Source organism: Vitis vinifera, chromosome 6, assembly GCF_030704535.1.
Source record: "Vitis vinifera cultivar Pinot Noir 40024 chromosome 6, ASM3070453v1".
Taxonomy (NCBI): Eukaryota; Viridiplantae; Streptophyta; class Magnoliopsida; order Vitales; family Vitaceae; genus Vitis; species Vitis vinifera.
The window spans coordinates 231,172-255,860 of NC_081810.1; the positions used below are offsets into that span (position 1 = coordinate 231,172).

At 35.5% G+C, this 24,689-nt stretch overlaps 2 protein-coding genes across 2 annotated transcripts in view; both read left to right on the forward strand.

The window, feature by feature from the left end:
• The first annotated feature begins 1,234 nt into the window (after positions 1-1,234).
• LOC100267326 (uncharacterized) lies at positions 1,235-3,154 on the forward strand. Its single transcript, XM_010653109.3, has 4 exons — positions 1,235-1,342; positions 1,481-1,610; positions 1,707-2,019; positions 2,256-3,154. Exons 2-4 carry the CDS (start codon positions 1,484-1,486, stop codon positions 2,557-2,559), a joined length of 744 nt encoding a protein of 247 aa, XP_010651411.1. The 5' UTR covers positions 1,235-1,342; positions 1,481-1,483; the 3' UTR covers positions 2,560-3,154.
• An 8,333-nt stretch (positions 3,155-11,487) lies between these two features.
• The window catches only part of LOC100245011 (nuclear pore complex protein NUP214), a 43,888-nt gene continuing 30,686 nt past the window's right edge, over positions 11,488-24,689 (forward strand). The window contains exons 1-3 of the mRNA XM_010653108.3: positions 11,488-11,838; positions 11,927-12,135; positions 12,234-12,402. Coding sequence (XP_010651410.1) covers positions 11,631-11,838; positions 11,927-12,135; positions 12,234-12,402 — 586 coding nt within the window. The 5' untranslated portion in view covers positions 11,488-11,630. The remainder of the gene's footprint in view (positions 11,839-11,926; positions 12,136-12,233; positions 12,403-24,689) is intronic.

Here is a 24,689-nt window from a genome sequence, read left to right on the forward strand (position 1 = left end):
CTTGTACATATTGTATCACAATATGAACCATATGAAGGCTACAAGCAACGGTGCACAAAAAGCTAATTCTCTCGTGTGGCTTTAGAAAGAAATGAAGATGAAAAAACTTCATGTTGGAAAGCATTCATCTCTTAAATTAAGGTCATGTGTAGTTTCTTGTCAAGTTTTGTCATAGGTGTAGCTTGTTGAGGTCTTCACTATATCTTCGTGATCGATTACCAAACTATGGATTCTTTTACAAGCCTGATAAATCCTTAATATCTTATTTGTTACCATGATTATAACAGCACTCTTAGAGTTGGTATGTTTGATTTTACAATGATAAACATTCTTCTAGCTTCACATGCCTCATTCTTTTCCCCCCTTTTCTTGCAATGGATAGACCCTGTGGTTAGGAAGGGATATTTAAGTTAGTTCAGGATGGAAAAATATTCAATCAGAAAAGAAAATAATGTAGGCATTAGCCAAAGAAAAAAAAAAAAAAAAAACAGGCCAACTAGCCAACAAGAACATCCACTGAATATGTCCATTGCAAAATGCTAATAGAACTGGCTTATCACTAGATGTCCAAAATTACCGGAAAGGTAGAATATGAACCTAATTCTTTGTTCCTTTCATCGAGTGTGGAGAAACAGAATTTTGTAGTAGTTTTCAACAACAATGATCGATCTTTGTTTGTTTTAACCATACGGAAAGAAAGACCAATCTACTAAAACTAACCTATTATCAAGCAAAGAACAAACAGAGAAACTGTACGACCTCAAAGAAAGAAAAATAATACATGAAATGAAGCCTATTGAGGGTTAAATAAAAAATTGCACATGGGATCACATGGCCACTTGAAAGCTTAGAATAGGTTGAAAAGGACAGCCATTGGCTTCTCCGAATAGACCTCTCAGCAGTTTACATGCTACTTGCTCTTCTCTTATCCATTACATGTTAAGGGGAAGTGTCATCTGTGATGCCTCAGAGAGCATTAGGATAGTCCCTCAAATTTTACTACCTTTGCTTTACTATTCTTGATAAGTATTCCCAAGGTACCTTGATTTTGGTAATGTTGGTCAGAAGCTCACTTTGACTCCACTAAGAGGAAGAAATGAAGAGCTTGAAAAGTTGGAATTTTTCTCGACTTTATGGTTGGCTATTATAACAATTTAGTTTCAGTTAGTTGTTAAGATACTCTTCTGCCACGTTTCTATTTTTCATATATTCCTGGCCGTATACTTGTATACTTTTTATCCCCCATCTCCATCTATATATACAGTTCCAATCCCTCACTTGCCTCTCACCTTCTTCCCTTGTTTCTTCACTTGTGTGACCGGGGGTTTCAGTTTCAGGCCTTGTAAGCCCAAACCCACCTTTTCCTCCTTTCAATTGTACATTCACTTCTTCGTTTTCCTATTCTCACTGTAGTCTATGTATTCAAATATCAAATGCCTTTCATGTTTTAATTTATTTTTATATGTATTCCTTTGGGCAGGATATGGATTTCCTAGGATATATCATAGTAGCTCTTCTCACAGGGTTGAAGAGTGTTGAGGGATTTGGAGGTGGATGGTCTAATGCCCATGCTACTTTCTATGGAGGTGGCGATGCCTCCGGAACAATGGGTAAGAGCAAAAAAGAAAAATGGTTTTCTGTAATATGCTTCAACTGTCTGGTCTTTATTCTCATTTTCTTCTTCTATTTGGATGCATGGTTTGCAGGAGGGGCCTGTGGATATGGCAATCTTTACAGTCAGGGGTATGGGACAAACACAGCTGCATTGAGCACAGCTCTTTTCAACAATGGGTTGAGCTGTGGAGCTTGCTATGAGGTTAAATGTGTGAATGATAAGAGATGGTGTTTACCGGGATCCATCACAGTCACAGCAACTAACTTCTGCCCACCAAACAATGCTCTGACTAATAATGCAGGAGGCTGGTGTAATCCTCCCCTGCAGCACTTCGATCTTTCTCAACCTGTTTTCCAGCACATTGCTCAGTACAAAGCTGGAATAGTTCCCGTTCAGTACAGAAGGTAAGCATCTCAGATCAGCATTTTGCTCAAGCCTAGCTACTCAACTCGATAATAACAAACAGATTGGCAAATAGACCCCTTTTCCATTCTAAATGAAAGACAAATCTCATCTCCCTTTTGTTGGTTTGATCATTACCCTGATTTTTGGTTGCCGAAAGAAGAGAGGCTAAGAAATGAAAATAAATTTTTTTTGAATCCAAAGCTTCATTTTGTTCTGGCTGGTGCTTATTTTGCAGAGTTGCATGCAAGAAGACCGGTGGAATCAGATTCACAGTCAATGGTCATTCATACTTCAATCTTGTTCTCATTACAAATGTTGGTGGAGCTGGTGATGTAGTCTCTGTATCCATCAAAGGCTCTAAAACCAGTTGGCAAGCAATGTCTCGCAACTGGGGACAAAACTGGCAGAGTAACACTTACCTTAACGGTCAAGCCCTCTCCTTCAAGGTCACTACCAGCGATGGCCGCTCTGTAGTGTCGAACAATGTGGCTCCACCCAACTGGGATTTTGGACAAACCTTCAATGGGAGACAGTTCTGACCCACCCTACTCTATCCCCTTCCCAAATCTAACCAAAAACACACTCAAACCTAACCTCTCACCTCTAACTTTAGTGTCACCTTCTTGTCTTTTTACTGATTATACTATTAAGTGTATACGGTGTGGTATATATTTTGCTTTAAGTATTGAGAGAATGGTGAATCATGGTGGGCTTTTTTGAACAGCCCTGATTGATTATTCTCTGACTCTATCGTTGAATTCCCAGAGGGGTTTGCGTCTAGACTAACAGGTCTTCCCCATCTGCAGAGGACCTCTACTAAGTATAATTAGGGTATGGTTTTGTTGTCGCCGTGGAGCAACATTTGGCTGAGGTGAACAAGGCTTGTCACCCGCCCAAAAGATCAAATGCTTTTCTTTTATGATAATTATTATTACTGTTGAGAGAAATGTTGACGTGATAGCTTTTTCTTTTCGTTTTTTTTTTCCGCTCTGAGGCTTTGAGAGTGAAGTCAGTGTAACCCAGTTGTGACTGAAACATGCAAGTGTTTGGATGAGTGTGGTAATTGGCACATGTATTCTCTATGTATCACATGGGAAGAAATGTTCAGTTATGGTTTTTCTTTTGTTTTTTTCATTCTGGTTTGATTGTGGATGAATCAATATCATGACTTTTTCCCTCATGGAGATATGTTTATAATAATGTCATGCTCTGCAATCAGCCCTGTAAAGCGCTTCCACAGGAACTCATCTCATCTAAAAACCAATTGATTATTAGTTAAGGTCAAATTGATATCAAACTCATTCACATTCATCCCGAGCTTAATCATCCGGAGACTCATTGTGAGACACATCACAAGGTCTACCATCTCTGCCCTTCACCATTGCACTGTGGCCACCCTACCACTCAGTCAATATTAATGGTTCTGGGTCCGCATGTCCATTAAGATATTCAAAGTTTCAAACTCAACCATTATACTACTAAAAAAATACTTCTCACTGGTTAAACAAGCTAAGGTGTGAAGAGCATAAAGTGATTATGAAATCAAGGTGTTGGTACCTGTGAGTTGTGACTTTGAACGCCCAGGCTTCACGCCTTCTTGAAGACCATGTCAACTGCAGAAAACCATTAAAACCCTCGAAAGACACGCAGAAAACTGTGACCAATCTGACTAATAGATCATTAAGAAATAGGAATGAAAGAGAGACTACTACGATTAAGCTGGGAACTAACACATGTCGTTAGTTGGGTTGGATAATTGAGATAAGGTCGTCCTATTACCTATAATTCAATTCAAAACCTAAGGAAAGAATAGAAATTGAGAAGAAGGATATTACATTTCAAAAATCCCTAAAATACCCTTAATTATCAAATGAAAAAGTTATTGATCACTCCTACTTTTCTTTTTTCTTTCTTTGACTTTTTCACCCTTCTCTCACTTATTTATTAGTCGAATCAAGTTAAATGATTTACCAATTATTTTTCTCCAACAAATTGAATATGAAAGATAAATAATTAAAAATTATTATTATCAAATGCATTTTTGAAGTAAATAATTTTTAAATACCTTATCAAATATTATTCTTTTTTTCAAACTTACATAATATATACTAAATATTATTATTTATTTCAAACTTATATTATTTCTTATATATATTAAACAATTTTTAAATATCTCATAAAATATTAGTATTCTTTATTTGTTCTAACTTGCAAATTAGACATCATTAAATTTTTTTTTCAAACTTATAAAATGTATAATAAATATTTTTTAAATACCTTAGCAAATATTTTTTTTGTTTCTTACTTAAAAAATAATAAATATGTTGTATATTATTTCTCATTGGTCTTAATGGCATAGTTTGGTAAAAAAACAAAAAAGAGAAAGAAAAAAAACTATGGATAATTATTCTAATGTCAAATTCAAGTTGATGAAAAATCATACAAAACCTATTAGAGTCATGTACACCTTTGTACACTTGGCACATTCCCCCTATACAATTAGTGTAATATTATACAGTGGTGCAAATTTCATTTCACTCTTAAATTATGTGTCCATGTAGGTATGTTAAGCATGTTTTTAATCATTTGGTTGAGAAACTTGTGAATGACTTATGGTTAAATTTTTTTCCCCCGACATCATTATTGGGGAAAACATTAGAATTTCCATATGGGAAGTAAATAAAGTGTATAACACGAGTATACAATTCTTAGACGACAAGGAAAATAAAGGAGTAATTCATAATCGATTGAAATTTTTCACAAATACTAGTCTTGTACATCATTGTACACTTAGTATATTTTTCTTATACAATTAGTGTAATAAGTATACAATTCTTGGGTGACAAGGAAAATAAAGGAGTAATTCATAATTGATTAAAAAATTTTACAAATGCTAGCCTTGTACATCCTTGTATACTTAGTATATTTTCCTTGTACAATCAGTGTAATACCCTTGTACAATTAATGTAACACCCTTGTACAGTGGTACAAATTTCGTATTCCTCCTAAATTATGTATCCACGTAAGTGTGTTAACCATGTTTCTAATTGTTTGGTTGAGAAAATATTGAATGACTCCGGGTCAATTTTTTTTCCCTAAACATCATTACTAGAGAAAGTATTGAAATTTTGATGTAAGAGTTAAATAAAGTGTATGACATGAGTGTATAATATGTTGGCAACAAGGAAAGTAAAATAGAGTGGTTCATAATCGATTGAAATCTTTCACAAAAGGTAGCCTTATACACCCTTGTACACTTAGTACATTTTTATTGTACAGTTAGTGTAATACCCTTGTACAATGACACAAATTTCATATCTCTCTAAGTTATGTGTTCACGTAGGTGTGTTAATTATTTTTTCAATTGTTTAGTTGAAAAAATGGTGGATGACTTAGGGTCAAATTTTTTTCTCCAAACATCATTACCGTAGAAAGTATTAAAATTTTCATATAGAAGTTAAATAAAACTTATGACTTAGGATTAAACTCTTTTAAGTCTCTTTATTATTTTCATATGAAAAATAGTATTAAACAAGGTTTTCAATTTTCATTTTTAAAAATAGTTTTCATTTTTTAATTAAACATATTTTCTAAAAGAGACCATATAGAAAATAAAAATTATTTAAAAATAATAATAATAAATAAAAAGTAAAAACTAGAAAAATATTTTTAAACCAAATTCAAACACAATCTATATAATTTTTAATTTTTTTTTATCTTAAATGAGTAAATATACCTTTTAACCCTTTTATTTAAGAAAAATTCAATATCTACTATATATAGTTATAATTCACTTCTAAAATTAAGTCATATGAAAATATTTTAATTGTAAATTTAAAATAAAAACTCTTCATCCATCCTATTTCTCTCTTTTACTTTTTTTTTTTTTTTGATAAATTTTTAATTAATTCAAATCATTAAAAAAATATTTATTAAACAAATTTACAACATTTCATATAACTTATTACTAAAAGTTATGTTAAAAAAGTTATTAAAACAAGAAAGAAATACTTTTTTTAAAAATAAAAAAATAAAAAATTGAACCTTTTATTTTATAATAGGAAAAAGAAAATTTTAAAATGCTTTTTAGTATAAAAGAAAATAAAATAGTGAATATATTTATTTTAAATAATGTTTTAATCATTAAATTATTTACTTCTAAAATATAAAAGATAATTTTTATTTATTTAAATTAACATATTTTAGAAAACATTTTTCAAAATAGTTTTTAAATCATCAATATAATTTTTGTTTATTTATAATTTAAAAATATAAAATAATGTTGATTTTTCAATTATTTATAAAAAAGTTTTAAAAAACCAATGAAAAATAAAAAAATGGTTAAAGAAGAGAGAATGTGTTAATAGTGACATGTAAAGAGTGGTAGAATAAAGACAAAAATGAGTAAATGGGTATTTGTGTCCATTACCATCTCATATCTTTATAATCAATTATGAGTGATAAGAGGACTTTAACTTAATTATTCACCCCAACTGAGGTGAAAACACAATTCTCTCCTTTCTTTCTACTGGTATCCTTCGAGTTAGTTAAGGTCAACCAAAAATTATACATACATACATACATACATACATACATACATACATATATATATATATATATATATATATATATATATATATATATATATATATATATATATATATATATATATATATATAAATTGATATCCCAAAGTCCACTATCTTAAAAGTGAATTCTAGTTAATTCAATTCACTTAATTTGTCCCTTTTGACTAGTTATCTGGATTTTTAATATTAGTTTAGATAAATTAATAACAAGCATAGCAAGGCCGGATTACCTAGAAAATCACCTCACTTAGGGATTATCCTACAAAACTTTTCTTCAACAAAATCCTTGGATCTTTAGTGGATTACTTCAAAATCATATTAAACTTCTAAGACAGAAACTCTCAACCTCTATCTTTCTTGCCTACAAGGGCAATCAAAAAAATTTTGATGAAAATTTAAAATTTAGAAACTACCATAAAATAATTACGCTTTCTTTAGATTTTCAAGGTTTTTTTATCTGTCAAAATGAATTTTTAATTTTGATTTTATACCAAAATAAAAGGTTTTTTAGTTGTCTTGATTTAGGAAAACACTTTTCATAAAATTACAAAATTTTTAACTTTTTTTTTTTGAAGATTTTTCCAAATAAAAATTTATAAGGCACTCAAAGGGCACCAATGCATGCTTAAGCTTCCGTTACGCTTTTGTGTACTCAATTACCCCTTGTTTTTGCAAGTGTCCATAGCTCACCTAGCTATCATGCTCAATTATGAATAAAATATAAATTGTATAATATTATTGTTTTTTCCTAAATTAAAACTTGAAAACTTACTTGCTAAACTTCGACTTCAATATCTTTAACTTGAATAATTTTAGTGACAATGAAGTAATTTCAAACCAACATTCTTGAAGCAAAATTATCGACAAACTGGTATATTAACATCTTCTCTTTAGCAAATTTTGGATAAGATAATAAAATTCTAAAAGTTCTACTAATCTCATTCAACCCAATCCTCAACAAAAATAATTAAATACAAATAAATAATTGACTTGATATTTTCTTTCTTCACCACATGAATCTATAATTTGAAATATACTCAAAGAACGATATACCTCTAATACACAAAATGTGTAAGAAGATAATAAAACAATAACCATAAAAATTGTGTCTCCCTAAAGTGTAAAATGAAGCGATATATGTCTCTCTAATCTACAAAATAAATCAATATCTCTCTTAACAATTATTAAAATATAAATAATATGATATATCTCCCCCGTATGATCATCAAGAATAAAAAAAAAATGATATAGGATCTCCCTTTTTGTCACAAAAATTACAAAGGTAAGAAAAGAACCACACATCAAACACATGTCTCATATCAATTATCTAGCAATTGAGCAATAAGAATAGACAATGAAAAAGAATTCCAAAATGCTTATATTATCGTAATGTTCCAAAAATACATTGTAGTATAATCTCCAAAGATATCAACATCAAATGCACCAATATGAAATGAATCAAAATCATATATACACCAACCTAAAAAAACATTAAAAACAAAAACCCTAATCCAGTCCGAAAACTCTAGTAGTGGAAACAGTCAAGAATTGGAACTAAGTCGAGATGCCATCCAAGCCTGTAAACATGACAAATGTCCACCCATTCACACAAACCTGGAATCCATCATGTTTGCATTCTTAGCAATCTCCTGTCACATATCACCTATAAATTTGATGATTTGTTGGAACATATCCTCGATCGATGGGTCGAAACTAGAGCCACTAGTGTGATCAAAGGAGTTGCATGAACAATCTTTCTATCTCAAGAGCAATGAGCAAGTTAGGCTACACCATGATCGATGTTATGAATCTCATCTCCTCTACAACATAAGGTGCAGTTGAAGGATGTCTACAGAGAGCTAGCTTTAGTGGTGTGGCTAACATGATGAGACTAAGAAGACTCGTTAATAAATGATATATGTTTAATGATCAACTACTTAACAGGATTGTATGATTTGAATAATGACTTCATTGATTTTTAATTTGTTGTACATGATCAACTATTAAGGTTTATGTTAATCCAACTAATTAACACCTAAGAGGGGGATGAATTGGATAGTGATGTCTTTTTTTTTACAAATTTTAACAAATATGAAGTTTGATGAATGCAACATATAATTTAAACAATATGAATAATATTTTGAACAATGAAATATAAAGAGTGAATGGATCGATAGAGAAATTGCAAACTCAAGAATGTTATAATGGTTCAATACAACCTAACCTCTATCTAGTCTCCTCAAACTCTAACCAACATATGAGTTTTGTTAATCTAAGGCTTTTAAATCTAAAGCCTTCAAACTCTTTACACTTAGATTATGGTTCCAAGGGACTCCTTATAATAAGAGTTTTAAAGATGAAGTCTATAAAATGTTACCTTTGAATTATGGTTCAAATGGACCCTTGAAAATAAGATCTTACTTAAACTCCCATGGTAATCCCACCTCACAAGGATTGCAAATAAATGAAAATAAGATCTTACTTAAAAATTTTACATAGTGGATACAACACAAACTAACATTGAAAAGTGCACTAAGATGAAATGCAAGTTTTGAAACAAAATACACTAAGAAACTCTTATTTGAGGCTTAGAAATAAAATTTATTTTTAGCACTTTATTTTAATAATTTTATATGTTTGTATAATTATTTTTTAAAACAACCCTCAGAAAACAAGTAAAAACAACTAAAACATATTATATGAAAATACCATATTTTCTGTTCTTAAGAACAAAAACTAGAAAATAATTTTTGGTTTCTAAACGTGTTTTCCTTATTTTTTGTTCTAGAGAACAGAAAATTATTTTCAAAAACAGTTGTCAAACAAGTCATTTGCATTTGCTTTCTTAACCTCATTATCAAATCTCTTTCATTCTTGTTGTATTTGATTTTACTATTAGATCTACCATTTTTGTCCACATGCACCCATGGTAACTTCCGAAATGCAACTACATTTCATACTCATTTACTTTGTATTTGAGAAAAAACTACATGCTAACTTTTTCAACAAGGTAATTATTAATTATTATCAAAGAAATGATGAAAATTTAATGAAGATCCCGTGGGACATTCACCGTGTCTAGCACGATCCTTACATGTCATCTAGCACAAGATATGTTCTACACAAGAGTCATGTAGCATTATTCGCCCATCCTAGGGTACAGGCGAACACAAACCAATCAGGCACTATGCATTCTCGTCTGCTAAGCATTAACTGCAACATGCATTAAGTGCATTTATTGATGCAACTGTAACAAAGCTAAAACGCCAGACTTCAAGGCACAACAATTGTTATGAATCAGTAATCATTGATATTAAAGATGGTAAAAACGCCATCAAAGGCATGCAACCGTTTTTTCCAAAAATCTCTTGCTCAAGTCTTCGATCTATGACTTAACCTTTGAAAGGGTGTTCCCGAAAAAACCTATTCAGACATTCCTTTGTGCAGGTGCAATTGCCATCTACACTACACAGAGGCTAGTCGGATAACTCTTTGTTGGTCGTGCACCAAGAGATCCCACTTTCAAAGGTTCATGATTCAAGAATATTATTATTAGGGAAAAAAAAAATCTATTTTTGAAAAATTTAACCTCATCTAAACCAATTATATATAAATATATTTTTATTCACAAAATTACTAACTAGAAAAGGGTTAATAACTTGTCTACAAGTTTATGCTTAGAAATTTGATATTCTCTATTCATTTCTCTAAGACTCAATTTTAGTGAATTCAACATAATTAATTTATGGAGTTGCTTGGGACTATTTTTGAGAATAATTTTCTATTCAAAAAAAAAAAAAATCTATTTTTGAAAAATTTAACCTCATCTAAACCAATTATATATAAATATATTTTTATTCACAAAATTACTAACTAGAAAAGGGTTAATAACTTGTCTACAAGTTTATGCTTAGAAATTTGATATTCTCTATTCATTTCTCTAAGACTCAATTTTAGTGAATTCAACATAATTAATTTATGGAGTTGCTTCGGACTATTTTTGAGAATAATTTTCTATTCAAAAAAAAAAAAAAAAACACATTTAATAATCAAAATATATATTGTTCTTAAAAATAGAAAATATAATCTTTTTAAAGCTCATTGTTCAGTTGTTTTCACTTGTTTTCTAATTATTGTTTAAAAAAAAATAAAATCATATAACCATATAGAATGATTAAAAATAAAACAATAGATATAAAAATTATTTTTAAAAATTATTTTAAAATATTAAAAATATGTTAAAATTCCCAAACAACTTTTGTTTTACAAAATATTATAGAATAATTTTTAAAAATTATTTTTTTTGAAACAGTTTTCTAAAATAGTTATGAAACAGGGTTTATGTTTTTTTTATTATCCTCATGGATATTCAATGTCAATCTAGAATATTCAATATTAGCCCGTATAGATTAACAATAATCAATAAAGTGAAATCAAATGTACACAAGTTCAGATAAATTAACAATAAGTAATCAATATAGTGATATCATATACATGGAAACTTGCTTACAAATATTGCCCTCAACTTCCAAAACCCATGTGTTTGAAAACTCAAATAAAGAAAACAAAATTTTTCAATTTATTTTCCATGTTATAAAAGTTTTCAAAATATTTTTTATAAATCACTAATTAGTTCCCAAAAATATTTTAGAAAAATATTTGAAAATATTTCAAATTTAATATCACAAATAATTTATTTTCAAAATAAACTCTGAAATTTTTTGTTAGATTTATTTTTTAAGTTAGAAAAGTAATTTTCATTTTAGAAAAGTATTTTTCATTCTTTAAAATAAAAATTTATTTTTAATAAAGATTTAAGCATGGATATATGGTACGAGGAAAATGGAAAAGAAAAGGTGAAGAGTGTGACCGTGATTTTAGGACGACTTGGAAACACGCTAGAATCACTTCCAAACACAAAAAGGAAGGAGTTAAGCTCATTTCCATCAGCGAAATTGGGGTTGCTTCACTCCTCCTTCCCGCCCAAACTCCCAGTCCCTGAGAGCTAGGGTTTTGGAATAATGGCTACACCTGAATCAGTCATAGACCTGGAGGGCAAGGATCTCGAAGGAGGTCGCCTGGATTGCGACGACTACGTCTTCGTTAAGATCGGTGAATCCGTCACTATAAAGCCCCAATATTACAACTTCAATCTCGATAGCCCCCTTCCTTCTCAGCCCTTAGCCGTCTCCGAGCGTTCTCAACTCATCTTCGTTGCCCATTCTGACGGTGATTCTGACGTTTTTTAGCTATAATTTTTCCCCCTTTTCCCTTCTTCTTTTTATTTTTCTAACATCTTCGTCAATCCACTTTGTAGGGTTTTGTGTGGCCAGGACCGAGGCTGTTATTGAGTTGGCCAAGGAGATTAAGGAGAAAGGAAGCGGTTCTTCTATACAAGAGTTGAGTGTGGTGGACGTTCCTATTGCTAATGTTCGCATTCTGGCACTATCTACTGACTCCTCTACGCTTGCCGCTTCCGTTGGCGGTGATATTCATTTCTTCTCTGTTGATTCCCTTCTCAATAAGGTGGGGGTTCTATGGTTGGTACTCAGGTAGAGGGGTTGAATTCTTAATCTGCTTTGCATTTTTGTTTAATGTTTCCAATTTGTGCTGCCGTTGTGCAGGGACAAGAGCCATCTTTCACCCGTTCACTCAGTGGATCAAGCAGTGTTAAGGACATGCGGTGGAGGAAAAAAATGGATAACTCTTATGTTGTTCTTTCAAGTGATGGAAAGCTATACCATGGAGCTGCTGAAGGCCCCCTTAAAGATGTAATGGACGGTGTTGATGCTGGTACGTTTTTGTCCTTTGAGTGCATTTTAGTGCGGCCGAATGATATGTGGGCACATCTACTTTATCACCGATTAGGGTGTTGGACACTTGTGGTGGGCTGACAGTGTGTATACATGTTTAATACCATTCATCCACTTTCAAGTTCTTCAACCTTCCTTCATATTTAAAATATTCATTTCATCTTGTCTGTAATACAATTATTGTTGAAGAGACTATCTAGGTACTGTATTTTTCATTGTTTTATTATTTATGATACACAATAAGATACACATGGTATGATACATTTTTTATGAATATTGATATATATCGTAATTTGTATCTTTTCTTAAACATGTCTTATGATGCATATACAGTACATGATACAACACGTGATACAATGATAAAATGATACTTACACTTCAACTATTTTCATATATTTTAAGAAAAATAAAATTCAAATTTTTTTGAAAGAATTGATATATTAATTGTTTAAAATATAGGAAGGTTAGAAATTGATCATAAAAAGGAGAAGGTGTAAAATAATCCTATAGTTAGAGCTACATTCTTGTTGTTAAAGACCATATTGAAAGTTAAGCAATTTATTCTTACAAAAAATATTGAAAACTTTTCATTTAAATATAATGATTGGTTACTAAAAATTTTACCTTACATATATTAGTTTTTTATGTATATATATATGACTTTTTTCGGTAGGAAAGGAATGATGAAGAATATGGAAAGCTAGAACTTTGGAGATGACATATGAACACATATGTATTAACCATATATATAGGTATATATGTATAGTTAGAATTTGAACTAACAATCAAATCTAAAAATTTAAATGGTGTGGCTATGAACCTTTGAGTGTTTCTTTTTCCCTTTCTTTTTACCTTAGCTACTTCAAAGAAGGCTTGGGTGATAGACTCGTGGTCTCACTCTTATGGAAGAGGAGTTTGGATTCCTAGTTTCTCTAGACATCTAAACAATTGGGAGATTGAGATTATGGAGCGCTTCTTGGCAAGACTTCTAGTTAAGGTGGTAGTTGAGGGAGAAGAGGACAAGGTTTGTTGGTTGGAGACAGAGAGAAACTTTCTCTGGTAGGTCCCTCTACTCTAGCTTGAAGGTGGGGACGTTAGAGTCGTTCCTAGTGGGCATTGTGTGGAATGTGTGGGTTTCACCTAAGGTGTGCTTTTTTGCTTGGAAGGTGACTTGGGAAAAAGCTTTGACTCTTATTCAGTTACATCAGAGAGGTTGGTCTTTGGCCGATAGATACTTCCTGGGCACACTCACGAGGAGTCAATTGACCACATATTTTTACATTGTAGCAAGACAAGGGTGTTGTGACAACTTTTGTTATCTCATTTTGGTATTTCATAGGTGATTTACTCATTTTTCAGAGAGACTCTATCAGGTTGGTATGCCTCTTTTGTCAAGAGAAAGCGGAAAAAGGTTTAGGGAGCTGCTCCTTTGTGCATTTTTTGGATAAATTGGAAGGAGCAAAATGGAAGATCATTCGAGAATGTGGAGCTCTCTGATCATAGACTAAAAATCCTATTTCTAAGTATCTTGTTTTCTTGGTCCAAGTTGTTTATAGGAGAAAGATTGTTATCCTTATTTGATTTTATTGATTGGTTGAGTGTGGTTTGAGGAATGGAGTATTTTTGTTTTTCCATCCCTTTTTTGGCACTTTTCAGTGGTCATTGTATACGTTTTGTGTACTTTGTTACAACCCTTTTTTGGTGCTTTTCAATATTATTTTTTTGATAGGTAAAGATAATTCATTAAAAAGAGGCGCCAGAAAAGCGACTCAAGGTATACAGAACTATGCAAGGTATACAAACCTAAACACCCACCACCAAAAAGATGAGAAAACTAAAGCGGCCCAAAAAGTCACCTAGCTCAAAAACAACCTTAATAGGATCCCAACCAATCAATAAAATTAACTATAGTTATAGGGCATTCAACTATAAACAATTTAGCCTCAGACCAAAGAGAGAAAAGAAAGGAATATTTCAATCTTTGGATTGACATCTCGTCATCCTTAAATGCCAATCCGTGAGCTTAGAGATGCCATTTCTTTGAGTAATCTAAAAATGATAACCTAGTAATTACCTGTTTGAGTTATTGGATATGAATGTGAAAATGATTTTCCTTTGTCAATTATGCATATAAGGGAGTTGAGAGAGAATGGTTGAGAGGAAGACGTTGAAGGTCTTGGTTGAGAGGAAGACTTTCTTGATTAGGTTGGAAGGCGAGCAAGGAGGTGAATGGTGTTCGATGACAGAGATAAGTAGAGGCTCTGTTTTTACATTAGGTTTTGAAAAGGAAGCAGTTGGGTGGTTGGTTGAATACTTGATGAAAGCCTTAGCATTGAAAAGTCATATGGGTTTCAACAAAAAATTCAGGGGAAAATGCAGGGTTCATTTGATGGAAGGTGGCTTCAACAACCATGGAAGGTTCATAAGGATCTCGGAGTTTGCTACCAATAGAAAACCTTCCGTTCTGATCATTCTTGAGGGTGACAAGGGCAGAGGTTGGGAGAATATTAAAAAAGCGTTATCTTCAATGTTGGTGGTCCCCTATCCGAATGCAGAAGTAAAAGGAAGGAATATAAGAGGGGAAAGCTGGCCTCACAATAAAGTGGGCTCGATGCACAGATCCTATGTGAAGGCAGTTAGTGACGAAGGACCAAGAGGAGGTGGTCTAGTTCCAGTTGGGAGGTGGGCCGAGCTGTGGTATGTGAAAGCAAGTTTGATAGGGAGAATTGGGTTGAGGTTGGAAGATCGGTGGCAAGAAGCTTAAGGAAGAATGGCGTTGTAACGATTGTACCCATTTCAACTGGAAAAGGTGTATTTTTCGTTGAAACAACCGAGGAAGCCATATTTCTCCATGATTTGAGGAAGTTAAGGGTTGGGGAAAGGAACATCATTTAGCTGCGAAGATGGTCGCCGAAGGAAAATGCGGAAATAGATGGGAAGTTTAGAGAAGGTTGGATCAAATTATGGGGGCTGCCATTTCACCTATGGTCGGAGGTACACCTGAAGAAGATTGTGGAGCAATGGGGGTCTGTAAATGAAATCGATTGGCGTATGTTGAAGCTGTTCGATCTCAGCAGGGCGAGATTAAAGATCGCAATGAAGGATAGGGCAATTCTTCCAGCTATGTTAGAGGTGACTGATGGGGGTTGGGTGTTTACAGTCGTCGTCGTAGTGGTCGGAGACGAAGAAAGACGGAGAGGTAGCGAAAAGGGTGAGCTGACTCGGGTGGCTGTTGCTACTCACTCGGGGACAGGTGGAGGAAGACGAGAGGAGAGTGGCAGATCAACGATGGGGGGAAGATACCGTGTCGGGGAAGATAGTAGACAAAGGAAGGAGGGAGAGAGGGGTAAGGGCTGCCAGCTCCCGTCACAGTCTCGTTTGAATTCAAAAAAGTCAACAGATGGGCTGGACGGGATTGAAGAAGTAGGAGGAGATTGGGCCGGAGAAGAAGAGGCTATTGCCGATGTGGGCTGTCGGGCCTGTGAGAGGAAGGCCCTGTCGCTGGCAAAGCCTGGTCCAAGCATAGTTATAATGGGCTGCAAGCTTAAAGGCCCGCTGGGCTTGGGCCTAAGTCCAGAAGAGGTTACCCCAGTTGAGACTGTGGCGTCGTTACGTAAGGAAGAAGAAGACTCATATTCTGCAAACGAAAAGGGAAAATCAGATCCTGGACTCCTCGAGTTTCAGTCGAGCAGGTTAGTGAAGAAGAAGGTGTTGTACGGTTCAAGGAAGCTGTGGTCAACCTTCTTTCCCCCAAGCTCAGAGCATCGACAGGGAATCCGGTGTAGCAGCGAGCCCATTTTGCACGGAAAAATCAAGGTGGACAGCGAAGAGGACCCAAAGACAGAGGATTCAGGTGCCGAATCTTAGGCGAATAGAGGATTAAATGCAAGCCCTCTCTTTTATCGGCGTTGTCCAAGGCTTCGCAAGAAGAATTTAGGGGAAAAGGCTTCGCCGCTGAGAAAGGAAGCAGATCTAAAAAATTCTTCATCCGACGAAGATATGGAAGGATTTTTGGGCCGAGTGGGGTCTGATCCTCGTGGCTCAGCAGTCATGGTTAAGCCTTCTTCGCCAGAAACCAGAGGTAAAGGGCCTAACTTGTTGGGGAACTGTGGTTCGATGGTTGCGGAAATTCTGGAGGTAACGCCTTCACTTTTTCAATCTACCCAGCCATATATACCCCTTTCTAGTGGCTTCACTAAACCCCTCATGAATCCTTCCGTCCCCATTCTGAGTCCCTCTACCCCCATGCTTCTCATTTCAGTTTCTCAATCTCTGGTTCCTATGGAAAACCGAGTAAACTCTAATTTTTTTTTCAAAAAAGGCAATGATGCTTTCGAAGGTCAAATTCCTGTTGATATCCCTAATTTAGAAATGGAGGTGATCCAGCCTGCTTGTCCTTACCAGATGTTCGAGAGTGTCAATTCCCTATTAGCTAATCTAAGATCACCTATCAAGGAGTCCAGTAAGGCTACAGTTAACCTGGGAGGTATTGCGGGGTCTCCTTTGGGCGAGTTCCAAATAGAAGGACTGTCCCCTAGGAAAATGGCAAAAGTACGTGAGGTTTTAAAGAATCTGGATATCAAGGTATATTCCAGGTGGAAGAGCAGATGCTCCATAGGATTGCGAGACTAATTGGATTTGGTTCAGAGATCAGGGTCAGAGAGTTTCACATGAAGATAATCAGTTGGAATACCAGGGGTTTGGGTTCAAAGAAAAAGAGAAGGGTGGTTAAGGGTTTTTTGAGATCAGAAAAGCCGGATGTAGTGATGATTCAGGAAACAAAAAAGGAGTGTGATAGAAGGTTCGTGGGTAGTGTTTGGACAGCCAGAAATAAGGATTGGGCAGCCCTTCCGGCGAGTGGGGCTTCGGGTGGGATTTTGATCATATGGGAGGCTAAAAAATTGTGTAGGGAGGAGGTAGTGTTAGGTTCTTTTTCGGTCTCAATCAAGTTCGCATTGGACGGTTGCGAATCATTGTGGCTATCTGCAGTTTATGGCCCAAACAACTCAACTCTCAGGAAGGATTTTTGGGTGGAGCTTTCAGACATTGTTGGGCTTGCTTATCCGCGTTGGTGTGTGGGCGGCGACTTTAATGTCATAAGGAGAAGTTCAAAAAAATTGGGTGGTTCTAGATTAACCCCAAGCATGAAGGATTTTGATGATTTCATAAGAGATTGCGAATTGATAGATTTACCTTTAAGGAGTGCATCATTTACTTGGTCAAACATGCAAGAGAATCCAGTATGCAAGAGATTAGACTGTTTCCTGTACTCAAATGAGTGGGAACAAGTATTTCCTCAAAGTCTTCAAGGAGTACTGCCAAGATGGACATCGGATCATTGGCCGATTGTCTTGGAAACCAATCCGTTCAAGTGGGGACCAATGCCGTTTAGGTTTGAGAATATGTGGTTGCAACATCCTAATTTTAAGGAGAGTTTTGGAAGATGGTGGAGAGAGTTTCAAGGAAATGGGTGGGAAGGGCACAAGTTCATGAGGAAATTACAGTTCGTTAAAGACAAATTGAAAGAGTGGAATAAGGCTTCATTTGGAGAGCTAAGTAAAAGGAAAAAAGATATCTTATCTAATTTAGCTAACTTTGATTCCTTGGAGCAAGAAGGGGGCCTATCCCATGAATTTTTAGTCCAAAGAGCTTTAAGAAAAAGGGAGCTAGAGGAGTTGATTTTGAGGGAAGAAATACATTGGAGACAAAAAGCTAGGGTGAAATGGGTAAAAGAAGGGAATTGTAACTCAAGATTTTTTCATAAGGTGGCCAATGGCAGACGAAATAGGAAATTTATCAACGAGTTGGAGAATGAAAATGACCTAATGTTGAATAATTCAGAGAGCATAAAATAGGAGATTTTAAGGTATTTCGAAAAGCTCTACGCGAGTCCTTCTGGAGAACCTTGGAGAGTGGAAGGCTTAGATTGATCCCCTATTTCTGGTGAGAGTGCGTCTAGGTTGGAATCCCCCTTTACTGAAGAAGAGATTTTTAAGGCTATTTTTCAGATGGACAGGGATAAGGCTTCGGGGCCTGATGGCTTTACCATTGCAGTGTTTCAAGATTGTTGGGAAGTGATAAAGGAGGATCTAGTGAAAGTGTTTGCAGAATTTCATAGGAGCGGAATTATCAATCAAAGCACCAACGCTTCCTTTATAGTTCTGTTACCCAAAAAAAGCATGTCAAGGAGAAGCTCAGACTTTAGACCTATTAGCTTGATCACTAGTCTTTACAAGATAATAGCCAAAGTGTTAGTAGGGCGTCTAAGAGGGGTACTCCACGAGACCATCCATTCTACTCAAGGAGCCTTCGTTCAAGGGAGACAAATTTTGGATGCAGTTCTCATAGCCAATGAGATAGTGGATGAGAAAAGAAGATCAGGGGAGGAAGGAATTGTATTCAAAATTGACTTTGAAAAGGCCTATGATCACGTGAGTTGGGATTTTTTGGATCATGTGTTGGAGATGAAAGGGTTTAGTCCTAGATGGAGGAAATGGATGAAAGGTTGCTTGTCCTCGGTTTCTTTTGCAGTCCTTGTGAACGGTAATGCGAAAGGGTGGGTTAAGGCATCTAGAGGTTTAAGACAAGACAACCCTTTATCACCTTTTTTGTTCACTATAGTGGCAGATGTATTGAGTAGGATGTTATTGAAAGCTGAGGAGAGAAACGTCTTGGAGGGTTTCAGGGTGGGTAGGAACAGAATAAGGGTATCCCATTTACAATTTGCAGATGATACCATTTTCTTTTCCAGTACTCGAGAGGAGGATATGATGACCCTTAAGAATGTCCTGCTAGTGTTTGAGCATATTTCTGGTTTGAAAGTTAATCTTGACAAAAGCAATATCTATGGCATTAATCTTGAGCAGAATCACCTTTCTAGGTTGGCTGAGATGCTTGACTGCAAGGCTTTTGGGTGGCCTATGCTTTACCTAGGTCTTCCTCTAGGAGGGAATCCTAAGGCGTGTGGCTTTTGGAATCCTGTGATTAAGAGGATATCAAGGAGATTAGATGGGTGGCAGAAGGCGTATTTATCTTTTGGAGGCAGAATAACCCTCATTCAATCTTGTCTCACCCATATGCCATGTTACTTTCTTTCCTTGTTTAAGATTCCTTCCTCAGTGGCAACAAAAATTGAGAGAATGCAAAGAGATTTTTTATGGTCAGGCATAGGGGAAGGCAAAAGAGACCATTTGGTTAATTGGGACATAGTGTGTAAGCCGAAATCGAGAGGGGGATTGGGTTTTGGAAAGATTTCTATAAGGAATGTCGCTCTTTTAGGGAAGTGGTTGTGGAGATATCCTAGGGAGGGTTCAACTTTGTGGCATCAGGTTATTTTAAGCATTTATGGATCACACTCCAATGGCTGGGATGTCAACAACATAGTTAGATGGTCTCATCGTTGTCCTTGGAAGGCCATTGCACTAGTCTTCCAAGAGTTTTCCAAGTTTACTTGGTTTGTGGTAGGTAACGGGGATAGAATTCGGTTCTGGGATGACTTGTGGTGGGGGGATCAACCTTTGGGAGTCCAATATCCAAGATTACTTAGCGTAGTCACGGATAAAAATGCTCCTATTTCATCAATTCTTGGTTATTCCCGCCCTTTCTCTTGGAATTTCAATTTTCGCCAAAATCTTTCTGATTCTGAGATAGAAGATTTAGAGGGCCTTATGCGGTCTCTTGATCGTCTACACATATCACCTTTGGTTCCAGATAAGAGATCCTGGTCCTTATCTCCTTCAGGTCTTTTCACAGTCAAATCTTTCTTTTTGGCCTTATCCCAATATTCTGAGTCGCCTCCAGTTTTCCCTACCAAGTTTGTCTGGAATTCTCAAGTCCCTTTCAAAGTCAAGTCCTTTGTCTGGTTGGTGGCTCACAAGAAGGTTAATACTAATGACTTGCTATAATTGAGAAGACCCCACAAAGCACTTAGTCCCGACATATGTAAGTTGTGCATGAAGCATGGTGAAACAGTAGATCACCTTTTCCTCCCTTGCTCTTTGACGATGGGGTTGTGGCACAGATTATTTCAATTAGCAAAGACGAATTGGGTTTCTCCAAGGAGCATCTCTGACATGTTATCTAGTAATTTTAATGGTTTTGGATCTTCTAAGAGAGGGATTGTTTTATGGCAAAACGCGTGCATCGCGTTAATGTGGGTGGTGTGGCGGGAAAGAAATGCAAGGATTTTTGAGGATAAAGTAAGAAATTCTGAGTATCTTTGGGATTCTATTCATTTTCTTGCTTTTTTTTGGGCTTTTTATTCTAAGGTTTTTAAGGGGATACCTCTTAACGTGTTACAACTTGATTGGTTAGCGGTGTGTAACTAGAGTGTTTGCTTTTCTCTCTTTGTATTTTCTTATATTTGTTTACTTGTAGTCTTGTTTCTCTTTGATGGGAGGATTCCTCATCCTTCTAATTGTACTTTCTTTTTATCAATATATTCCTTTGTCGTTTCCTATAAAAAAAATCCTTAAATGCCAATCTATTTCTCGTCTTTCACACCATCCAAAATATATGCAGAGGAGCAGCTCTCCACACCTTCTTGCGCTTTTTTCCCACAAAAGAACCATGTCAACTAAGAAGAGTCTCTCTAACTGAGGAGGGCAACACCCAAGACACCCCAAACAAGGTAAAGAGTAGCTCCCATAAAGCCCTTGTTTTTGAACAATGAAGAAGCAAATGATCTATTGTCTCCTCTTTCTCAAGACACATAAAACATCTATTTCCCAAGGACCTTCCTCTTTTCTGAACAAGGTCTAGGGTTAAAGCTTTACCCCATGCTGCCTCCCACGCAAAGAAACTGATTTTGGGTTGTACCCACCCATTCCAAATACAGCTAAACGGAAACATAACAGGGCAGTCCGCTTCTAGAGCAAGGTAGAGAGACTTTGTTGAAAATTTTCCGCTCTTTGTTTCGGTCCAAACCACCATATCCTCTACATCTCCAAGCACTCTCTTTCCATGAAGATGCTCCAAAAATCTTTCCACCTCCTCCACCTCCCAATCATTTAGAACTCTTGAAAAACAAGGGCTCCAACCCCCCTCGGCCAAGGGATCCCAAACATCCGCCACCCAAGCTTCCTTTTCAGCAGACAAGGCAAAGAGGGAAGGAAAAGACTCACACAAGGGGGTATCCCCACACCATCTATCCCTCCAAAAGCTCACCCTCCTCCCACTTCCAACTCTAAAAAAGATTCGAGTGCCCACCAACTCCCAATCCATCCTTATTCCTTTCCAAAGCCCCACATCGTGTGCCTCTCTCACTTCCTGTGAACTCCTACCCCCTCTATCTTCCCCATACTTTCTTCTAATCACTTGATTCCACAAAGCATCTCTCTCATTTGCGAATCGCCAATTCCATTTGGAAAGGAGAGCCTTATTGAGAATGGAAAGACATTTGACCCCCAATCCCCCTTTCTTTTTACTTAAGCACACCACCTTCCATCTTACTAAGTGTGGTTTTTGCTCCAAGTTGCCACCACCCCAAAGAAAGTCCCTTTGGATTTACTCTAGTCTTCGTCTAACTGAACTTGGTAACTTCAGCAAGGACATAAAGTAAATAGGGAGATTCGACAAAGTGCTTTGAATTAGAGTTGCTCCCCCCCCCTTTGATAAGTATTGTCTCTTCCACATGGCCAATCTTTTAAGGAACTGCTCTTCCACTCCATCCTACACTGATACTGTCTTAAACGGAGCACCCAAGGGGAGACCCAGATAAGTGGACGGGAGACTACCCACTCGACAACCAAAGTCCAAGGCAAGATCATCAATATTCTCTACCCTCCCTACTGGAATGAGTTCACTCTTCTCCAAGTTAATTCTCAAACCTGATACAACCTCAAACCACATAAGTAGCCAGCTTAGGTAAGTCAACTGATCTTGAGAAGCTTGGCAAAACACCAATATTATTGCTTTTTATTTATAAAAAAAGATGATTTAATCTTTTATTTATACTTTTTCTTTGAGATTAATTCTCTTAGAACAATTATGTTGATTAAATATTAAAAAATTTACTTTAATTTTATAGATATTTTGTATGTTTGGAATTTTTATCTAATCATGTGTTTAATTTGGTAAGTTAGATTTTCTTAATTCTTGTTTATAACATTTAGTCATGTTACATGATTTTAACTAACATTTAAATAATAAAATATTCAAGCCTTTTTAAATATGAAAATATATTAATATTTATTTAATTAAAAAATTTTCAATTTAAATATTGCCCCCTTAATATAAATTTCTTGCTCCAACATTGCATGGTGCATTGGTTGTACTTTAATGAAGTCAAATTCCTTGTGGAAAGAAGAAATTGTGTTAGAATCTCCTCAACCATTAGAGGTTTTTCGAACTTCATAGAGGGGCTTTCCTTGATAAATCTCCTTCTAGTGGGAGGTTCTTTCATTGGGTGTGGATGATTGAATAAATCTTCGATGTCAAGAATTGATCTTTTTCTTACCATGGGAGATTAGGAGGATCAAGTTACTAATATGGTGCAAGGCTTGTTGTTAAGGCTAGTGTCTAATCATTCCCCTCTTTTACTAAATGGAGGCGAGGGAAAAGAGGGATGACCTCTTTAAGATTTGAAAACATGTGGCTTAAAATGAAACAATTCAAGAGTTGTGGCACAAACTTTTTCAGCTAGCCAAGATGGATTGGGTACCTCCGAAAAGCATTTCAGACATGATGTTCATCAATTATAAAGGTTTTGGCAAGTCCAAGAGAGGGGTAGTTCTGTGGCAAAATGTGTGTATAGCTTTAATTTGGGTTGTGTGGTGGGAAAGAAATGCTAGGATATTTGAGGACAAAGTTAGGAATTCAGAGAATCTTTGGGACTCCATTCATTTCCTTGCGTCCTTTTGGGTTTTTTGTTCAGCGGGTTTTAAGGGCATCCCCCTTAATGTATTATAACTTGATTGACTAGCAGTGTGTAGTTCTAATAGTTCCAATGGGACGACCTAGTATATTGTTATTTTTTCGTGTTGTTTAGTTTTACTTTTGGCAGGAGGATTCCTCATCCTCCTTTTGTACTTATTTTTCTATATATATATTCACGCGTGGTTTCCTATCAAAAAATAAAAAATAAAAATGAAACAATTCAAAGACTTAGCTAAAGAGTGGGTGGGAAAGTTACTAGTTAGTGGTTTTTTTGGTTTTGTGTTAGCTTCTAAATTGAAAGTATTAAAGGGGATCTCGGAGGTAGGAACAAAGAGCTCTTTGAGAATGTAATAGCTTGAAAGGCTTGTGCCTTGGATCAAATAAGCTATTGGGATAGGAAGGAAAGTGAAGGGTTATCGTCCTTGGGGCATAGGGATGCTAAAAGTTTAACATCAGAAGCTTTTAATCACTAAGCTATTTAGAAAAAAACCTCTTAAGAGGCAACGACCAAAGAAATTGTGGCTAAAGGTAGGTGATAAAATATGAAGTTTTTCCAAAATGTCATACAAGAAATTTCAAAGGAAGGATTAGGGTGTTTGGCGAGTGGGTGACGGAGGAATCTAAGATTTTAGAAAGGGGTGTAAAATTTTTAGAAAAAAACAAAATCTCTTAAAGGCAAAAACTAAAGAAATTGTGGCTAAAGGAAGGTATTAATAATTTGCTTTTCCGGTGTTGGAACATGACTTTTGATGAGGATTATTCAAGGGAGGAGGAGATGATGGCGATGAAGAGCAATAGATGATTGTAGTGCAATATATGTTGGCATTGTGAAAGAAGATGATTGTCAGGACTTATTTGGTGGAAAGGAAATCCTTTCAAGTACGTTTCATCAAGAATAAAGGATCTTGGTTGTCTTTGTTTGAACATAGTCGAGGAGCTTCATTTTTAGTGAGATTTTGAGAAAGAAGAGATTGAATGGTTGTTAGGCTATTTAAAGAAGGCTTTGAAGATGGATTAAGTCATTGGGTTTTAACCATAAATACATAGGACGAACCATAACTCATATTTTGGAGGTGTTCGTAAACCTTAACGGTAGATGTTTTCGAATTACCGATTTCATGACAATCCAAAAAATAACTTTTGTGGTCATTCCAAAAGGATATAAGAGTTGGGGTTGGATTGTAGTGGGAGAAGCTTTAACAACTATGATGTTATATCCTTCCCACTTTGTAGGCAACAAGAGATTTCACAAAGTAGCAATGGAGGAGGTTAAGCTAGTTTCAAACCCCATAAAACTTAGTTTCGCTAGCGTGGTTGTTGGGGAAGGGTCAAGAAAACAAGGTTATGAACCTATGGGAAGGTGGGCCAGGGCGGTGGTCTATAAACCCTCTC